Source organism: Pyricularia oryzae, chromosome 3 (genome assembly GCF_000002495.2).
Source record: "Pyricularia oryzae 70-15 chromosome 3, whole genome shotgun sequence".
In the NCBI taxonomy this organism is placed as follows: Eukaryota; Fungi; Ascomycota; class Sordariomycetes; order Magnaporthales; family Pyriculariaceae; genus Pyricularia; species Pyricularia oryzae.
In genome coordinates, this window is record NC_017849.1 from 3,008,355 (window position 1) to 3,026,381 (window position 18,027).

The window sequence follows — 18,027 nt, forward strand, 5'->3', positions numbered from 1 at the left end:
ACCGTGCTCGATTGCTTGTAGGCGCTCAGACGGTGCTCCACGTGATAAGTCTTCGTTCTATGACTGGGGCCGATGCTCCCATGCCAGGGTTGTCCCCAGATTCAGCCCCTTTTTTTCGACTCCATCAATACCCAGACAAGCCAGACTATTGAATATCTTGGCTAATTGATCCGTCTCGCTTGATCTGCCACGAAGATGGGGAATTTGGTGCCGTTGGCCGTGTCCTGCGCCACTGCATTAACAAGCGTAACATTGCGGGCCTTGAGAGCTTCCTGTTTTTGCAAGTAGAAGCGGTTGTGGTATTACACCCGTCGCAGGATGCTGTTTTGTTGGGAACGAGAGGTGAATATATAAGAGCGTCGCATTTGCTTCTTCCCCTGAATCCCGAAAAGTTGTGATGCCGTGCGTACACGATCAAGCCAGCTCCTCAGACCTAAAGTGTTGCCACCTGATCCGTTCCTCGGGCTCGTCGTCGTCCGATTTTAGTACCAAATCCCCCCCCCTTTAATCGCCAAAGATGAAGGTTTCCGTGACCTTGGCCACCCTTGCCGCCGTCGTGTCGACGGTGGTGGCGGCTCCCACTGCCATCCTTGAAGCCCGTCAATATGGGGGCGATACCTACAACCAGCTGACGGACGGCACGCCCTGCCGGGACATAACCGTTATCTACGCCCGTGGAACTACGCAGGATGGAAATGTAAATCCATTAGCCTTTTTTTTTTTCTCCCGCCGTTACTTTTTGCCCAGACTCCCGCTGACAACCAATTTTACTTTTCCTCAGGTCGGCGACCCTGCCGCGGTCGGGCCGCTCATCTTCAACGCCCTCGCCGGCATCGTTGGTACCGACAGGCTGGCGGTCCAGGGTGTTACGTACGCGGCCAACATTTTGGGCTTCCTCCTGGGCGGAGACCCCAACGGGGGCAAGGTCATGGCGGCCAACGCAGCAACGGTATGTTTCCACTACAGGTGCGACGGGGTAAAAGAGGAGACGGGAGGATACCCGAGAAAAAAAAAAGGAGAAAAAAAAAGTTAGATCGTCGCTTACACAATATTTTCAATGCGATCCAGGCAGCATCAAAGTGCCCGAACACCAAAATCGTCCTCTCAGGCTACAGCCAGGGCGCTCAGGTCGTCCACCGGGCCGCAGGGCTCCTGTCCGCGGATGTCGCTAGCAAGGTTTCTGCTGGTGAGTTTGGCCTTTTGAAGCCGAATACCCCCCTTGTGGCCTTGCGGGAAACAAAAAAAAAAGCTAACTTGAACTCTTTTCTTTCAATCCTTGCAGTCCTCACCCTGGGCGACCCGTTCCAAAAACGCACCTTGGCCAACATTCCAGCCTCCAAGTGGAAGGTCATCTGCCACGACGGCGACAGCATTTGCACGGGTGGCATTATTCCCAACGACCCACACAAGAACTACCAGATTGACGCCCAGACTGCTGCGGCCTGGATCGCATCGATGGTCGCATAGGTTACCAGGTCGCGTTGGGTTTTTGATGGGTGAGGTGGTTTTACGAGATTTCCTTGTCTGGCACAGTTTTGGGAAGGATTAATTACGACAATAATGGCCTTGATGATGGATATAATGCTAGAAGTAGTAATTTGTTGGTAATCATGCCACTAATTATATTGGAATACCCTTACTTGATCGACCTGCCTTCGTTGCTTGTCAAAATTGAGTTGCCGTGATTGACAAAGCAACTTCTCCAAGAGGAAACATCCCAAACCGGCTCCGACTTCCGACAAAGATTTTGCATGAACTGTCAATCGAACATTTACCACTGCACGTGTGGTGGAAGCTGCAGATAATCGGGACGAGTTCGGGTGATAATTCAAGCGCCGAATGCGCCAAATGCGAGCGTGTCGGGTAGGGAGTAGTGAGTGGGTGGGTGGCGAGGTGGATATCATCACACCACGTTTGCCTCCCGCAATGCTGCTTGAAACACGTCGCAGGCTTTACCAATCGACCCCTGGAGTGGTCCTCCCACCGATTCAGTCCCAAAAGGTTTCTACCATAGTACGTAGAGGTAAAAGTGGTAGTTAGTACGTTCAGGGTCAAGGAATAAATCTTTTGGTACAGTAGGCACAGCGATACCTTCCTTCAGTGGGGTTTGGTTTTGAATGGAGGTAACCAAGATTGTTAAGCGAGTGGCCTGGCCTTGTTTTCGGGCTGTGACTTCCGTATAAAGTAAAGCCTGCGAGGGGTTCAAGTACGCGTCGATGCGGTTTCTCCGTACGACGTACATAATCTATGGGGCTGCTTGCTGCAAGTATTCCAATGGTAATTTGGTAATTTTCTCTTGTCGGAGCATCAAGTCCTTTTGTAGGGGGTTGCATCTTGATAACTTCATTCGCAAGCTTGCAAGCTTTTCGTCGAACCACGTGTCGAGAGAAGAGTGTGAGTGGTTGCAGACAATAATCATCTTGTTGCCCACAAGTCGCAACGGTTGAGGGGTTTGTCGTATTGCAGGTTTTTTGGATACAACGCAAAATCGCCCAATTGCTGGCGCTAGCATCTATATTAGGAAGGAGATAAAACAGGGGGACGGGTTTATGCTGCTTGCGCACAGACTCTCCACACACACCACGTCTCCCAACCGGACAGTCTTCACCCAAACAGTTCAACACCATGACCTTTAGAGGTAAAGTTGCTATAACCTAGCATGGGGAGCTAACAAGCTATCGTTGCCCAGACCGATGAGCACCACGCTGGTAGCGAATCTTTATTCCATGGAACCCGTCACTTTATTGCAGGTCCCCCGCTCACACAACACAGCACACACACACAAACACACATGCACATGCACAACAGAAACATATCATATCACACGCAGCCTGGGATAGAGATATGGTGGCTGGTGGCTGGACTCTTGAAGAGTTTGTGTGTGTGTGACTTGGTGCCTACCTGCCCCTTGCAGCCGTGTGCCGAGGCGACGACAGGAACCCGCATGATTGCAAAGTGTGCAGTCATTAGATAAATAGATGGCCTCGGCAGCTTCACGATTGGAGCCGCGGCCCTGTTTGCAGAATTTTCGAGGATGTTTTGAGTTGATTGCGCCTCTTTGCCTCTGTTTGTTTGTCGTCCTAGGCATTCGTCCTCCTCGCTGGGGTGACCCTTGCGGATCGAGCCCAAGTATCCATTTTCCCATGAGCTGGAATCGACCACGTACCAAGCATACCGTCGTACTTTGTCCAGCGACCCCATCAGTGCTCCGTACGGATCAAGCCGAGAAAGCTCGGGTTTTTTAGCCTTGGGATAGAGGGCTCGGGTGTCCCACAGTTGCGCACGAGCAAAGCCGATCTCAAAACTACGGTCGCAGTACATCGAAAACAACTGCTACCGAGACCCATCTTTGAAGAAGCATCCTTTTTGTTCCTTTTTTTGTCTTTTAAACTTCAATAAACATATTCGGCAAGAAACGTCAAAGAAGCAAAATCACACGTCGATCTCCATGGCCCAAAAGCAATAACACCCTTTGTGTCACTCAGCAAACTGGGGGTCACCAGCACCCGCGATGGCATCCCAGGTACCGGCCGGCGCCGAGGGCACGGTGGCCGGCGTCATGATCTACTGCAGCATCTGCCTTATTGCCAGCATGATGATGATCTGGCTCACGTGGACGCATCAGGAGAGGACGAGCTGTAGGTTGTCCGACTACAACGCCCCTGTTGCGACAAAGACTAACAACCATCACGGCAACGAACTGTAGACGTGGCCATGCTTGCCTACTTTGCTACGCTCAGCATCCTCGCGTCTCTGGCCCAGCAGACACATGACATCTTGCGCTATCGAGCTCTGGTCGCGGAGCAGTTTGAGAACCGAAAGCTTCACCCAGGAAACCCCGAAATCGCCATTGCCAATGGCTCAGTAGGACTAAGTTTGGTCCTGTATTACATCCGTGAGTTCCGTCCCCAACCCTTGATCCTCCGACCAGAGCAACTGACATGAACCGGGATCTGCGTAGAATACTACTGTTATGCTGTAGAGGCTCTTTCTGTTATGTTCTGGTGAGTAAAGGTCCTGGAATTCGTTGGTCTTGTCAGTTTTGTTGACGTTTTCCAAGGGCCGGCTACCTTGCGCAATCCTCCAACACTCGTTCGAAATGGAAGAATCTTTTCAACATCATCAACCGTGGCGGCAAGATCTTTGCCGTTCTTTTCCCCCTGACCACCATCCTTCTCCTTCGGATTCCTCAGGTGCAGGAGAACTTTGTCGTCTTCATTTTGCTCGCAGACCTGCCCCGTAAGTTTTTGCAACCTCCCCAAGTTTTTGCAACCTCCCCAAGGTCATCACGCCCAACTAAGCTTGGCGAGGCAACCGTGCGCTAACAAAGGAGCCCCACCCAAAACAGTAATGCTGAGTCTCCTATTCGGCTGCATGCTCATGTTGCTCATCTTTACCCGATACGTCAACTCGAAACGCAAGTTCCTCCACTGGGGAGAAGACAGCAACACCGGCACGTACGGCACCGGCACCGGCACGGGGGTCGAATCCACACTCGACAGCGCCCACCGGCCGGCCACGCGCGACCCCAAGGCCAGCACCACCACGACCGTGACCAGCAACGCGCCCCGCCGGAAGCGGCAGGGCATCTGGGACCGCTGGCTGATGCTCCGCTTCACCATCGGCTTCGTGGCGCTCAGCATCTTCGAGGTCACCAACACCCTGTTCCAGATCATGGCCGTCACCAACGCCAACTCGGACCTGGCCGCCGCCGAGCCCGACCTGTCGCCCGAGCGCGCCAGCGCCGACTGGATCTTCTTCATGCCGGGCGTCACGCCGGGCCTGTTCATCTTCATCATCTTTGGCACCACCACCCCGCTGAGGCGCTACATGCGCGAGACCCTCGTGCCCAAGGGCTGGCGCCAGCGCAAGGACGACGACGTGGAGCGCGGGCTCGGCAGCAAGCTGTCGACGCTGCGGAGGGCCGACACGGCGCCCACGCCGCCGCCAAAGGATAACGTCCACGTCACCTCCGAGATTGAGCTCTCCGTGTCGTCGAGGATGCGGGGGGCGTCGAGGAGTGGGAGGTCGGGCAACGGTGGCGATGCGGTGGAGTCTGTGAGGTCGGATAGTGATGAGTGGCCTATGCTGCCGATTATGAAGCACGATCGGAGATAGTCTTTGGTCGTCGTGATTGTATTTTAGTTGATTGGCGTTGCTTTAAGAATACTCTTGAGGTTATCATGTTCTGCGCATCGAATTAGCGAACTGCCCCGAAGAAGGTAGGTCAATGCACAGACGGTGACAGACCAGGAGACAGGCGAGTAGCCATCCTGGTCAGTGGGACAGTTGACAAGCAGCCAAGTACCTAAGTACCTAGGCAGGCAAGTTAAAAGCTTTCGTCATTTGTATATATGAATAAGTCCCTAAGGCGGCTGACAATAATAGAACTAACCTCTTGATAAGCGCTCTGTAATTATATAGTGCTACAATTGGAGGGTGCAAAGGATCACGTCAAGACCAAGGTAGCACTCGAGATTGCAAGTTACGCTGGCATTTGAAACAGTAAATACTCGCACAACACATCAACCCCTTTACCAACTACTTTCATTGTCAAATTTCAACCCCCAGGGCAAATAATATTCCATAAAAACTCAAGTGTAAATCCCAGCCAAGGTACCAATTTCCATGACACCATTCCAAAGAAATCAGCAAACAGCCAACAGTGCAGATATATTTCAATTCTCTTGAGTACGATATCCACCACGGTACCGTCATGCCCGAGCTCGATCTGGTGCGTGGTTTTGTATGGATGCGGGCGGCATCTTGCATTTGTACTATACAAATTGAGGAGGGGCGGGACTGCTTTTGGGGTCGGTCTTGGCTTTTGTGAATCATGAATATTTCTGGTCGGTTTCTATCGTTCTCTGGAAGCCTTTTTTCTGGGCCCTGGGAACCCTGTGTCGCACTTGAGACTCCGCCCACAGATTGACGAATGTCGTTTGGATAAGCCACACTAGCGAGGGGTCCCCGTTCTAAAGGCAGGAAAACAGTAAAAAAATATAAATAGTTCTGGTAATGGTGATAAGTGCTGGGACGTATTTGTTGTACGTCAGTATTGGATGGGTTGAATTTTGAGGCCGACCGAGGGGCCGTGGAGGTTACTTAACACGGCCGTAAATTTAGGAGCTGCGAACTCCGTCAATGTGCCGATGAAGACTGATAGGTCAAGTTGTGACCTATCAAAAACCACCGGTGTAAAAACCTCTATCCAGTGCAATTGCTTATTGGGGGTTACAAAATGGCCCACCATGTCGTCCGACAGCTAGCCTGGGCCGAAACAGTACCGCAAGCAATTTGCTCCATGCTGGCCGTTGTGCGCTGGGATAAGGCAGGCTGCCTCACCTGGTGCCGCCCATACCTCACCCAGATGAACAATCAGGGACGCGCCACATAGACACACCCTCCCGTTCGTAGGATGGTGATGCACGCGGCCAGAGACTAACGTTGGGCTCCACATCTCCGACCCCCCTAAAGTCCGGCCCCCTTGAAAAATGTAACGACGAAATACCCCTTTTATAAACCGATTTAAATGTAAACCTATCAACGCACAATAATACAATCATTGTCAGGCTCTCCCGGTTCGCTAACCTCTTCTCCATCGTTCAAAGCTTCTAAACAGTCCCTATTATTTTCCTGTGCTTCATAAACGTTTTTTTTGCTGACCAAAAGCTCGTTGGGATCCGGAATCACCCTTTTCCTTTTGACCGGCCGTACCGCCTCCAATTTTGCGTTTAACAAACTGATTTTTTGCTGAGCTTCAGCCAATAAGATATCCTTGGTTTCGAAGCTTTTTTGGACTTTTGCAAACAAAAGCCGTGAAGTGGCGTTACTTTTTTCGGACCGGGAAATTTCCTGTAGTTGAAGTCGAATATCTCGGGTCGTTTTAGGGGTTTTCCAAATAAGTAAAGACTGGTCGTTAATTTGTTGGGTTGGATTTTCCGGTGTTTTATCCCTTTGGAAGCCGTTATTTTTACCTTTTTCGACGTTGGCGTTGCTATTTTCTAACAAAAAAGGGTTTAAAAGTGGTTTTGCCAAGTTCACCGGCCATAACCCCGTCGTACGCCAACCAGATTGAATGGTTTTTGCTATAAATGCTTTTGATCTGGCTTTTCGATAGCAAAGTAGAAAGTTTCGTTTCCCAACAACCGTTGAACAGCAAAACTGGTTTACAAATCCCAGGTGACGTCGATAAGCTTCCTTTAACGGCCCAAAAACCGATAAATCCAACGGTTGAAGAACGTGTGACGAATGAGGGGGTAAATATAGGAGTTGAATATTGTTTTGCAAGCAAAGAAGCATAAATTCGTCCGTTATATGTGATCCATGGCCATCCAGAACTAATAACCGCTTTTCAGGGGTTAAAGGTTGGGTATACGGAATAAACACCTTTTTTAACCATTCGATACCTGTTTCATGATTTGTCCACCCGTTTTCGGTTGCATGAAATTGCCAGGTATCGAAAGGACTTAAATCAGCTGGAAACCATTGTTGCTGTACGTTTTTCCCCGTAAATATAACGAGGGGAGGTATAACAGCCCCCGTAGCTGATACACATTCGATTATGCTCGTCCAACCCCGCGTTCCAGGCTCTTTTCGCTGTAATGGCCGGATTTTATTACGCCCTAACACCAGGCAATTAGATCCTTTGCCTTCCATTATACCTGTTTCGTCCATATTCCAACGGTTGGCCGGTTTTATAGTATCGACAACGGGATTTTTCAAATAGGACCACCAAGATTTAATTACCTCGGTTGTAGCCCCATTAACCCGGGCATTTTCTATTCGCCGGGGTCTTTGGGTTTTCAAAATTGGATATCGGGCTATAAAACGGCTAACCCAATGTTTCCCAAGGCTTTTTCTTTCTCCGGCGGCCTGAAGAATTCGTTCCGCAAAATAGCGTAGTTCTTGATGCGTTGGCGGAAGGCCTAACGCGGCCTGCGCAAGTACCCAATCTGCCAAATAGGTCTCCTGCTCCTGTGAAAGCCTTTGACAAGATCTTTTCGCTTGTTGAATTGACTGGGCCCCCTTTAAACGATCGTGAAGGGTACTCCGAGGAATACCCCATTTTTGCGAGGTTTTGTGAACTGATTTGCCATTTCTTATGTCAGAAATGGCAGCAAGAAGCTGATTTTCAGTGTACTGTTTCATTGGAAAGTTTGGAGCAAGAATCTTCAAAAATCAAGTTCTAAAGTGAAAAATTCGTCTAGATATTTATAAAATAAAACAAAGGGTTGACGTGGCTGAGTAGATATTTTTAGGGGCCGGACTTTAGGGGGGTCGGAGATGTGGAGCCAAACGTTACTAACGAATCGCGCTGCACAGTCAACCCCGCATATTACTGCCGATAGGTGATTCTGAAGCCTGGAACATTTGACTGCTCAGCCCAGCTGAAGAATATTGCTCCATGCATGACGTGGCAGTACCTCACCCAGTCACCGTGGACGCACTGCCTGCCTGGTTTGCTGACATCTTTTTACACATTGGCTACCTGGGTTAAGACCACCGTCACACAATTTCGAAAAGACTTTTTCCCATGTCATTTCCCATGTGCAAGGAAGGCGGCCATGCGAATTTCACGTGAATGAGACTGGAGTCGGTTCATCAATGCATCCCTTTCCATAAAATTACATTCCTTTTTTGCAAGTTGTAATTGACCCAGGATTCTGAGCCGACCACGCCAAGGTCTCATCAGCCATGTCCAACCGTGTTCTCCAGTACTTTTACGCGCCCACGTGGGACTACCCTCCGGCCGGCCCGATCAAGCTCGGAAATGTGCTCATGTCAATAAAAAAGCCCGAGAACCCCCTATTCACGGCACCTCTACCGACAGCCGAGGAGGTCTTCACCATGAACAAGACAGACGTCGAATTCTCTACCGAAAAGCTAAACGGCGGCCATCTCACCATCTTGACCAAGTTCTTGAGCATTTTCGGTCTCGGCGTCGACACTGGTGTCCAGTGGGACAGACGGTGTGTATTGATCCCCTCGGTCAACCTGAAGCGTCGCTCTTGGTCCCTGTTAGGGGCATCATGCATGCACGTGCACGTAATCTTGAGTAAAACTTTTTTTTTTGGTTTCCTAACGAGAAAAGTTCCAGCGGAGAGGATTTCTTCAAGTTCGAGCGGCTCGAGACGGTGCAGTTCGTACCCAGAGCGGAGTACATCCAGAGCTGCATAGAGGCCGACCCGGTGCGGACCTACCTGGAGATGTCCTGCTACCGCAAACCCGTCTACGTCGTCACCGGCATCAAGACTGTGTACGGCGCCATGGGGAAGACCATGGTGTCGCGCAGCTATGGCGGCATGGTCGGGGTCGAACTGGACGGTACCATGATGAGCGGAGGGCTGGCACCGTTGGGTGGCGGGCCGGAGATTGGAGGACAGAGAGAGGACAAGAGGTGGACGGCGTGGCATGGGAGTGATGATTTCGTCCTTGCTTTCAAGGTCAGAAAGGTATACGTGGATCGGAGGACCGGCAAGGTGAACAAGAATGATGACTATACAAAAGGGGCCATGTTGGGTAGTGACGATCCCAAGGCCGCCAGTGTTCCTGATATCGTCGTCCGGGAAGAGGAGGACCCCGACCCAAGGGCGGAGGGATTCTACACAGAAGAAACTATGGAGGGCGAAAAGGTGGTGTCTTGCTCATTTTTGTCGAAGAATGACGACCTGCACCTTCAGCACAGAGCTGAGGTTTCAAAAGGCACACTACTGTAGGTATTTTACCACTACGCGATGGGTTTGTTAAAAGCTCATCCCAGGATTCACATCAATCAAATTTGATAGAAACTGTCTGTCAACGAACCGCTGTCCGGTTTCCGGCTTGCGAGGTGGTTTGTCACAAGATTTTATAAAGCTTCAAAGAAGGCCTTTAAGAGCTGTTTAACCGTCTGATGCGACTTTCCGAAAAATGTGCTTGGATGGAGGTTCAAAGTCACATAGGTGTAGCCATCTCGCTTTTCGCAAGCCTGATCTCGCTGGGAGATTCTTACAAGCGCTGCTTCCATGATGGACTTGACTTTGAGCTCTTCGGCCTCGTGCTCTGACAGATGAATCCGGGCGTACTGGATCAAAAAAGTAGCAATGCCGACGGCGATGGGCGTCGAATACGAGGTCCCAGACCTTGTCACAACCGAACCAGGATTCTTGACCCTGTCGCAGAGATGAAGCGGCCACGCGGATGCGACCGCCTCCCCAACTGTGGCCAAGTTTTTGCTGTCTTGCACAGCGGTGGGGCTGAACCTTGACCTGTTGCCGTCCGTGTCTGTCGAATGAATGCAAATCACCTCTGCCTGGCGCGCTGGGTATGATCTATCTGCGTTGGCGCCATCGTTTGAGGCGGCGGCGAAGACTAGAACCTTTTTGTGGTATGCATTCCGGATTGAGTCACGCAGCTGGTTATAGCCGTCGATATTTCTGGTTGGGTATCCAAATGACAATGAAATGATGTCGACTTTCCACGTTTTTACTGCATAGTCGATGGCCTGTCAACAGAGTTAGAAAGGGCGGCCTGCTAGGATCCATAGCAGTCAACAGTCGACGGTCTAGGTAGGTGGAAAGTGCCATGTACTCGCCTCGGAAATCAGTCTTGGGGGCGCCGGCGTGCCATTTTCTGAAATCTTGGCCACGTAGAGGTCGGCGCCGGGAGCATGGTCTAAGAGTAGGCCGGTGACAAATGTCCCATGGCCGTTGTTGTCCCTGACATCAGTGACATTGCGCCGACGCGTCTCAGCAAGTCAGTTGTACCTTTCAACCACCCGTTCATCTCTCGCAAAAATATATGGATGCTCCTCGTCAATGCCAGTGTCAAGCACTGCAATCTTGACACGATTTGAGGAAAGACCTTGCGTCGGGGCCAAAAATGTGTCATGAACCTTTTTGACACTCTCTCTCCAAGCCGCGTATTTCGCACTTCTGCATCCTTCTTGTTAGCAACCGAATACAAGACCACAAGAGCCAGTACAATATTCTTTTGCCGTTGATCTAGCCAAGTTCGTCAAGCTATGTACTCCGACCTTGTAGCAGGGAGCGTACCTCTGAGGATTGTCGCTCGAAAGTTCATCGCCATCAAAAAAGCGGGTGTTTTGGAGAAGCTGACCTTGTCGCACATCGGGAGGGCAGAGATGCATGGATGGATTTGACAGGTTGAGGGCCTGAAGACTTGGCGAGAATGCAAACTCGTTTCCCTGCTGGCTCTGGAAAACCTGACCCCAGCTGCCAAAGTTGATGTTGGCGGCCAGCTCGTCCAGTGTGTCGATAATGTCCCCCAGTATCCAAGACAGCTCGTCCTCCAGTGGCATCACCACCTCTTGGTAGATGACAGACCTCAGGACCTGTCCACATAGAGGCGTATCCTCATGGTCCATCCAGGTTGCCGGGGTTAGACATTTGTCTATCGACTGGTTGAACTTGGATTTCTCTCCCGTGTCTCTCCTGAACTTGTCAAAGATGAAGCTCAGGCGCTCGGCGTCCGTGCAGCACACAGCGCCGTCAATCTCGTAATCACTCCACAGAGTCTCCAACGGCGTCGCCGAGGACAGCTCCATTAGCATTGCTGCGAAAGCGACCAGGCCGGGAAATGGGTGTCCCAGTATGTCGTCAGGCTCGCCTTCCTGAGACAAGTTCCGGCCTGGGGTTAGGTCTACGAGAGCTTCGCTCAGAGGGGCTTTGACAAATGGATTGAGGGGAATCGCGGATTTGCAAGTCTGGAGAAAAAGTATTTGCGAAGAGTCCCACGTCGGTTTGATCCAAGGGGTTTCGTGCAAATGAAGAAGCGCGTAGCTCAGGAGCACCGCCAGAATACGCTTCGTCTTCTCTGTTAGACAGTGGCTTCTTTCTGCGAGGAAGAAGTGAAGAGACACTGGCGGCTTCTTCTCGTCGATGAGCCGGGGTCTCGGGAATGAAGTGTGTTTGTAAAGTCTGCCTTGCTTGATTTCGAGCTCAAGCCGCCTCTTAGCTGCGCTGTCCTGTTGTATTTGTGCGCAAAGCTTTTGCAGCTCCTTTGAACTTGATGACCCTGAATTAGTGAAGCGGGAATATCCGAGCTTGTCGTACAAAGCAAAGTAGACCTCTGAGCTCCCCGGGTCCCTCAAAGCCCACACATGTGCTTCCTGGAGCCACTTCGGCGACTCAAGGAACATGCGGAAGTCGTCGGCGGCGTAGGTGTCAACAATGAAGGCTCTATGCGTACTCAGGCAAAGCTTAGCAGCCAGCTCTTGGGCCGGATGGCAGCTGCAGTTGGCAGATGCCCTGAGAGCCTCGAAGAGCGACTGGGCCGCATGCGATACGGTATACGAAGGCTCGTGATTTCGGTTCCTCTTGCCTCGAACATTTCTCTGCGGCGATTGGAATCCGTCTTCGGGAAACCGCATTTCGATAATATCTATCCATTCCATCAAAGCGTCGGTGAAGTTGTCGCGCAATGCAGTGCCATCAGCAAACCTGGCATCGAGACACGTTCTTGCCAGTTCCCAATGCTCTGAACTCTCACAACCGTGTCTGCTACCCCAGCGCTCATTCAGTATTCTTAGACGCGCATACCGACTCTCTGAGGCCTGGAATGATGATATGGACTCCAACTGGTTCAAGATTTGTAGAATGATCTCGTCGTTCGGGTCAACCGCTGACTCGATGCGTGTTGTTTGACTATACACCCACCAGCAACGGGCGGCACAGTTGCTGTAGACATCTTTGAGGGTTTTGTCCCTGTTTTCACCTTTTCTGAGGACTCGAAAGATTTCTGTGAGGGACTTGGAAGACCTTGCCAACAGCACAATATTTTCATTGTGCATCTGCATCTTGTCACCGAGGTCGGATTGTTACTTTTGAGATAAAATGCTGTCTAGACCACCTCAGCTTGTGATATGATCAGATCCATGAGAGGCCCATGTGGGTTTGGTTTTCGAGGTTACGGTTACGGTAGGTAGGTAGATAGCTAAAGGTAGGTACGCCGAGAAGGGTTGAATGCAACATGATGTGGTGGTATCAGGTGCATCAACTCCAATCATCCAGATTCGTCGAGCGAAGCTGCTCTTCTCTTTTAGCCGCCCTTGATCTGCGTGAGCCACTTCAGCTCATGCAAAGCGACGGCGCGGCCTTACTGTGACCAAGAAAAAGATGCAACCTCATCCACATAGGGGAGCAAATCAGCTTGATACGGGTGGCGCAACGTGCATTCACTGGGCCAAGCCTGCCCAGCACACACCACCTGTCCACTTCCCCGCACGGGCTTGTACCCAATCACGAAGGAATAATATTAAATCCAGGGTGGTCTGTCCCAACAATTCGAGGTGGCTTGCACTCCCAGGCAAAGGATAGGTACCCACGTAAAACAGGTTGGACGGGATATTTGTAGCGAAGGTGTGCCTGGAGGGTGGGTTTAATGAGAGTGTTTGATGCGACCGGCATATCATCAGCAGTTTTTCCTCCTCGGACGCAGAACTCATCCTGTAACCGCTGGGCTTACCTTGGCAAGAAAACGGCCATCATCCAGCGTTTTAGACTCCGAGGTCCATATCTCCAGCAACGAGCAATATTACGCACGCACAAGCCTGTTCAATCTGCAAATCCAGAATGTCCGAGGAATCAAACAGAAGCATAGAGGACCAACAACCTACCGTTTCCGGGGCTGTCGCTTTGTGTTTGGAAGAGTTTAAACTATGCCTTGATACTGCCGCAGCTCTGGGGCCAGAGGAGCTTTCCCTGATTGAAGACCAGCTGGCAAGGTTCTCTGTCTGGACAGCTAATATGGCCGTCTTTGTCCCTGGAAGGGCATCTATGGACCATTGTCTCAGGCAGGCACCTGAGGTCCTTGATATAGTCATCGGCGTGTTGGACGCTTTGCGTAGCTGTATTGATACAAGTAAGTAGATCTCTGGGCCGTAAACGAGGAATTCAGTCACTTGGCTTCTTACACAAAATCCACTCGCCCTCCAAGTCTCTCAACTCCATGTCTCACAAGGCTCCGTTGGGGCTAGACCACCCCTCGTATAACATCAAGGCCGTCAGCCTTTGAAGCTCAAACTGACATCTTCGACTTGGGTTAGATAGACGCACCATTGAAGCGATGCTTCGAGATCTGGCAGATAAATCCGAGACTAGTGCTTCCGCGAACAGCCAAGGCCTAACCAAGCCTCTGGCAGCTTTGGCACAAGAAATAACTCTGCTCTATCAATTGTCCAACCCAATTCGCAAAGCAAGCAAGGATTCACAGAACCTTAAAGCAGCAGAGGATCATCAAATCAAGGATGATGAAGGGAATGACGTGGGGCCTTTGCTACAACAGATCTTTGCTAGATTCATCGCTGACCGATTTCCTAAAATCACCGACGGCCTTGCGGAGCGACTTTCTTCTGCAATGCTACTTCGACGCAAAAGGATTCTCTACCGGAGGTCCCACTATGGAACGAGTCCGATCCGGGTCAAGAAGGTAGCGCTGAGACCCGAGGTTCCATTCCCGTCAGTGATGAAGCTGGAGGGTCAGCCGCTGGATAAAATGGAACATCAAGGGGCTAGCATCGTTCCCAGCACCATTCCGGCCCAAAGTGCGACAACATCAGCGCCGGAAAACTATGAGAAGGCTTCGACTTCCTCGATAATTTCCATCAGCAACAGTGACTTCGTGGGCACGCTTGAAAACCTCGCGTTCCCTTCCGCGCCAACGGATTCCATCAGGAAGGTATATGCCAAGTTGAAGGAGCAGCGGAAACGAGAGCACGAAACACGTCTCATGTCTGTTCCCGGCTACGCCCTCTATCAGAAGCATCAAGGGGAGCCTCCTCTGTCCGACTCTGAAATTTCAGAACTCAAGCGCAAGATCTCCGAAGCTGAAGAAACGCTGCGGGCCAATCTGAAGGAGGATTGGAAGAAGTCTACTGCTGCGGTAGCGGAGTTCATCTGCCCTTTTTGTCTCCATGTCTTACCGGGGCTCTACCTGACCGACCAGAGAAAGTGGAAGTAGGTATTGGCATTCTTTTCTCAAAAAGAAAAAAAAAGCCTGCTTCTGAGAGTGGAGAGCTGACAAGGCATAGCGCCCATGTGATAAGCGATATTGACCCTTATGTGTGCTTGTTTGACAAATGCGATAAGCCCGATACGCTCTACACGCACCGAGCTGATTGGTTTGAGCACATGCGTCAACACGCTTTGCGCTGGCGTTGCAAGTCCAAGTCACACCCAAAGCTTGCTCCCTTTCGGACGCGCGATGAGTACCTGCATCACATCAAAAGCGCCCATAAACCATCTTTTAGTGAAAGGAATCTCCAAGTCCTTGTAGACAGGGCTGCCGCCGTGACAGGCCCCACGATATTCAAGGAATGCCCTTTTGGCGATGTCCACCATGATGACACAAGCCTGGATGAACATATTGAGGTGCACCTCAACAGTATCGCTCTCAAGTCACTGCCCCTTTATCACGAGGACGGGGGATATGGCTCCGACGGAGAGGACAAGGGCACTTTGGGGGCTTCTGGGCAAGGGTCGAGATCAACAATACATGACGATCCTGAAATGGGTAGCACGCTGGCTTTTGACAGTCAGGATGGCTTTCACTCTGATCCCTGGGAAAACGGCGACAGTGAACTGCAGACTGCAAAGCATACCTTTTCAGGAGTTGTCAGCCATTTTCACCCCCTCCACAAGGACTCTAGGACCGCTGGCGAGCGGCTACTGTCAGGACCCCTTGGGTTGATTGTTGATGGACGATCGAGGTGGCACCCCGACCCTTCATTCCTCCGTCAAGCAAGCAACTATCAAACTGTAGAGCCAAACACCAGAAGGGACTTCTTGTGGGAATCAAGAGGAGATCAGTGGGGGTTTGTCGGCAGACTAGATTACAATTCAGAGCTTGACAGAGTTATCCAGCAAAACCGGCATCGCCAACTCTGGGATTCATTTTCGAGTCAAACATTCACAACCAAGTCGGTGCTACAAGGTTTCTCAGCCGACCCACCTGCTCGCACTGCTGGCTCCACTGATGAAGCCACCGCCGAGTACCACTCTCTGCCAAACAAGCAGTCAATGAGTGCCTCCTTGGGAGGTTCGTCCCCGGCCCCAACAAGAAGTTCTGATCATGCCAAACTCTACGAAGAAGATGACGCATCCCGCTTTGATACCAACAGATCTTTAGGAGACCAGGCAGTAAAGCCCCATGGTGGCCCTTTTGACTCTGACGAGGACATCTACGAGAGCTCGCATCCTTCGCGCAGCAAAGGGAAGCTTAAAGCTATTGTAGAGGAAGGAGATGAAGGCGAGAAGCATATACACGAGTCCGACGAAAGTAAGTACTCGCCTATGATCTTCTTCCCGTGTCTAAATACGCAAGGGGTCGGTTCAGGAGAGAACCAGCCTCGGAGCGGGTTCTTCTTCTGTTGCGGGTCCCCGAAAAGACGTAGAGCTAACGCGAACCTTAGCAGACCCACATGCCTCGCAAGTATGGGCAGAAGAAAGAGGGTGCGATATCCAACTTGAAAACGAAGATGCAAAGGGCCTCGTAACTACCTCGGCATTTGGCGAACTGAGTGACCATGCGACCAACCACTCAACATACCCGTACATGGAAGCCGACGCTCTGCATAAAGCCCCCAAAGGGCCCAGGATCTCTGCAGCGAGGCAGCCTCGCATCACAGACGCTCGTGAGAAATTCACTGTTATATCGCAGTATGAGCTCTATGCACTAAAAGAAATACTCTAACACCCGTTTCGTATCCAGGGTTCCAACGATATGAATCGTCAGACTTCCGTCCCGGGGCGGTAAATGATTCCCCCACCCAACCGCTGATGAGGGCGGATAGTTGACATGGTCCTGTGCGTTTCTAGGTATTCGAGACCTTCTGGGCTGAGCCTATGGCAGCCCTGTCACAATATACAACGGCATTCCAGGCAGGAAAGTCGGCACAGGTTTCCACACACCGCTTCATTATAGTGGGAAACTTAGACAATCATTCGTATTGCGTGTACGTACAATCTGAGGTGAGATGTCAAAATTCTGCTGACTATTCGAATCTCGAATATAAACAGTCCTATCGTCACCTACGGCAGGCAAGGGTGTAAGAAGAAGGGCGTGAAGCCCCACAGACACGGTATAGCGTATTCAGGCCAAGTGCCGCCGCAAATGCTTGAAAACGAGCCAGAACTTGGTCATCATCCTGCTCGAGTATATCTCAAGCCGGATATCCCAGATTTATTGCCTGAATCGAGAGTCGATTACTCGACACTGTGCACAGTTCTTCACAACGTTGAAGTTCTATTCATTGGCTTCGTGCTCATGGATGACTTCCTAAACGTTGTGCAGCCGGCCACGTACTGTTGTATGGTCGAGTCGGTTAATGAGCGCCAAGCTGAGGATCCAATGACGGCACAGAAGAAATAAGTGTGGCATTTCCCACCCAGAAGGAATGGCTCGTGGTGATCTGGCTCGTACAGGCGGCCTAGCGACCAAGGTGCCTTTTGTCGGGTTTTTCTTTTATCCTAATCTCCCTCTAAAGGCTTGGGATGGAACTTGACTTTTGATATCATAATGATACTTTTGAATGTTTCGCTCAGCTGGCCGTCGAGACTTTTGCTACGAGAACTGAAGAATATAACCGTTTTAAGGGGTACTGTCCGTGTAACACATCGTCCAGTGTGGTAGCGACAGGGCCAGTGGAATGCAACAGGTCACCACGAGGATTAATGACATTATATACCCGTCCGACAGCCACTTGGACCGGAGTTTCTGCCTTGTTGATGACAGGCACAGCGACCCAGGTCGCCGAATACCCGGCTCTCACAGCCGTCTCGTGGGGTGCACCACATTTGGAGGTCTTTGCCGTCCGCAGAATGCTGACAGAGGGAAGTTCAGCTGCTCAAGCCTATTTGAACACTGCACAGCGCATATAAGTGAGGAGAAACTCGGTTCTCACTCAGATCCGTCTCAGACGTCTTTTGAATTTGCGTGTTTTCCATCTGCAACGAGCTTTTCTTGGATCATCCACCTCTTCACAAAAGAAAACGAGAACAACTGGAGGTTTACAACCCAGGTCCAAAC

General features: G+C 50.9%; 5 protein-coding genes across 5 annotated transcripts; 4 read left to right on the forward strand and 1 right to left on the reverse strand.

Annotated features, from left to right (window-relative positions):
• Positions 1-354: 354 nt before the first annotated feature.
• On the forward strand, positions 355-1,636 carry MGG_05798 (uncharacterized protein). The gene is made up of 4 exons (XM_003712065.1): positions 355-697; positions 782-949; positions 1,069-1,186; positions 1,283-1,636. The coding sequence occupies exons 1-4, from the start codon at positions 518-520 to the stop codon at positions 1,465-1,467; spliced, it is 651 nt and encodes a 216-aa protein (XP_003712113.1). The 5' UTR covers positions 355-517; the 3' UTR covers positions 1,468-1,636.
• Positions 1,637-2,390: 754 nt separating this feature from the next.
• MGG_05800 (uncharacterized protein) lies at positions 2,391-5,268 on the forward strand. Its single transcript, XM_003712066.1, has 5 exons — positions 2,391-3,638; positions 3,707-3,895; positions 3,962-4,004; positions 4,061-4,239; positions 4,349-5,268. The coding sequence occupies exons 1-5, from the start codon at positions 3,512-3,514 to the stop codon at positions 5,116-5,118; spliced, it is 1,308 nt and encodes a 435-aa protein (XP_003712114.1). The 5' UTR covers positions 2,391-3,511; the 3' UTR covers positions 5,119-5,268.
• Positions 5,269-8,473: 3,205 nt separating this feature from the next.
• Positions 8,474-9,891, forward strand: MGG_05802 (uncharacterized protein). Its single transcript, XM_003712067.1, has 2 exons — positions 8,474-8,972; positions 9,101-9,891. Exons 1-2 carry the CDS (start codon positions 8,698-8,700, stop codon positions 9,717-9,719), a joined length of 894 nt encoding a protein of 297 aa, XP_003712115.1. The 5' UTR covers positions 8,474-8,697; the 3' UTR covers positions 9,720-9,891.
• MGG_05803 (uncharacterized protein) lies at positions 9,796-12,907 on the reverse strand. The gene is made up of 3 exons (XM_003712068.1): positions 11,037-12,907; positions 10,577-10,916; positions 9,796-10,486 (listed from the first exon to the last, which is right to left on the reverse strand). The coding sequence occupies exons 1-2, from the start codon at positions 12,797-12,799 to the stop codon at positions 10,739-10,741; spliced, it is 1,941 nt and encodes a 646-aa protein (XP_003712116.1). The 5' UTR covers positions 12,800-12,907; the 3' UTR covers positions 9,796-10,486; positions 10,577-10,738.
• Positions 12,908-13,574: 667 nt separating this feature from the next.
• MGG_13309 (uncharacterized protein) lies at positions 13,575-17,509 on the forward strand (the record flags this gene model as incomplete). The annotated part of the gene is made up of 7 exons (XM_003712069.1): positions 13,575-13,863; positions 14,048-14,957; positions 15,251-16,278; positions 16,412-16,633; positions 16,711-16,751; positions 16,818-16,954; positions 17,019-17,509. 7 exons carry the CDS (start codon positions 13,575-13,577, stop codon positions 17,368-17,370), a joined length of 2,979 nt encoding a protein of 992 aa, XP_003712117.1. The 3' UTR covers positions 17,371-17,509.
• Positions 17,510-18,027: the final 518 nt, after the last annotated feature.

Bases quoted from the DNA above. Each gene is read 5' to 3' on its own strand.
- MGG_05803 (XM_003712068.1), bottom strand. From the start codon at position 12,799: ATGCAGATGCACAATGAAAATATTGTGCTGTTGGCAAGGTCTTCCAAG. The intron at 10,917-11,036 runs GTACGCTCCCTG...AGAAGGATGCAG, and splicing joins TCGAGCGACAATCCTCAGAG to AAGTGCGAAATACGCGGCTT.
- MGG_05798 (XM_003712065.1), top strand. From the start codon at position 518: ATGAAGGTTTCCGTGACCTTGGCCACCCTTGCCGCCGTCGTGTCGACG. The intron at 950-1,068 runs GTATGTTTCCAC...AATGCGATCCAG, and splicing joins TGGCGGCCAACGCAGCAACG to GCAGCATCAAAGTGCCCGAA. The intron at 1,187-1,282 runs GTGAGTTTGGCC...CAATCCTTGCAG, and splicing joins CGCTAGCAAGGTTTCTGCTG to TCCTCACCCTGGGCGACCCG.
- MGG_05800 (XM_003712066.1), top strand. From the start codon at position 3,512: ATGGCATCCCAGGTACCGGCCGGCGCCGAGGGCACGGTGGCCGGCGTC. The intron at 4,005-4,060 runs GTGAGTAAAGGT...ACGTTTTCCAAG, and splicing joins GCTCTTTCTGTTATGTTCTG to GGCCGGCTACCTTGCGCAAT. The intron at 4,240-4,348 runs GTAAGTTTTTGC...CACCCAAAACAG, and splicing joins TTTGCTCGCAGACCTGCCCC to TAATGCTGAGTCTCCTATTC.
- MGG_05802 (XM_003712067.1), top strand. From the start codon at position 8,698: ATGTCCAACCGTGTTCTCCAGTACTTTTACGCGCCCACGTGGGACTAC. The intron at 8,973-9,100 runs GTGTGTATTGAT...GAAAAGTTCCAG, and splicing joins GGTGTCCAGTGGGACAGACG to CGGAGAGGATTTCTTCAAGT.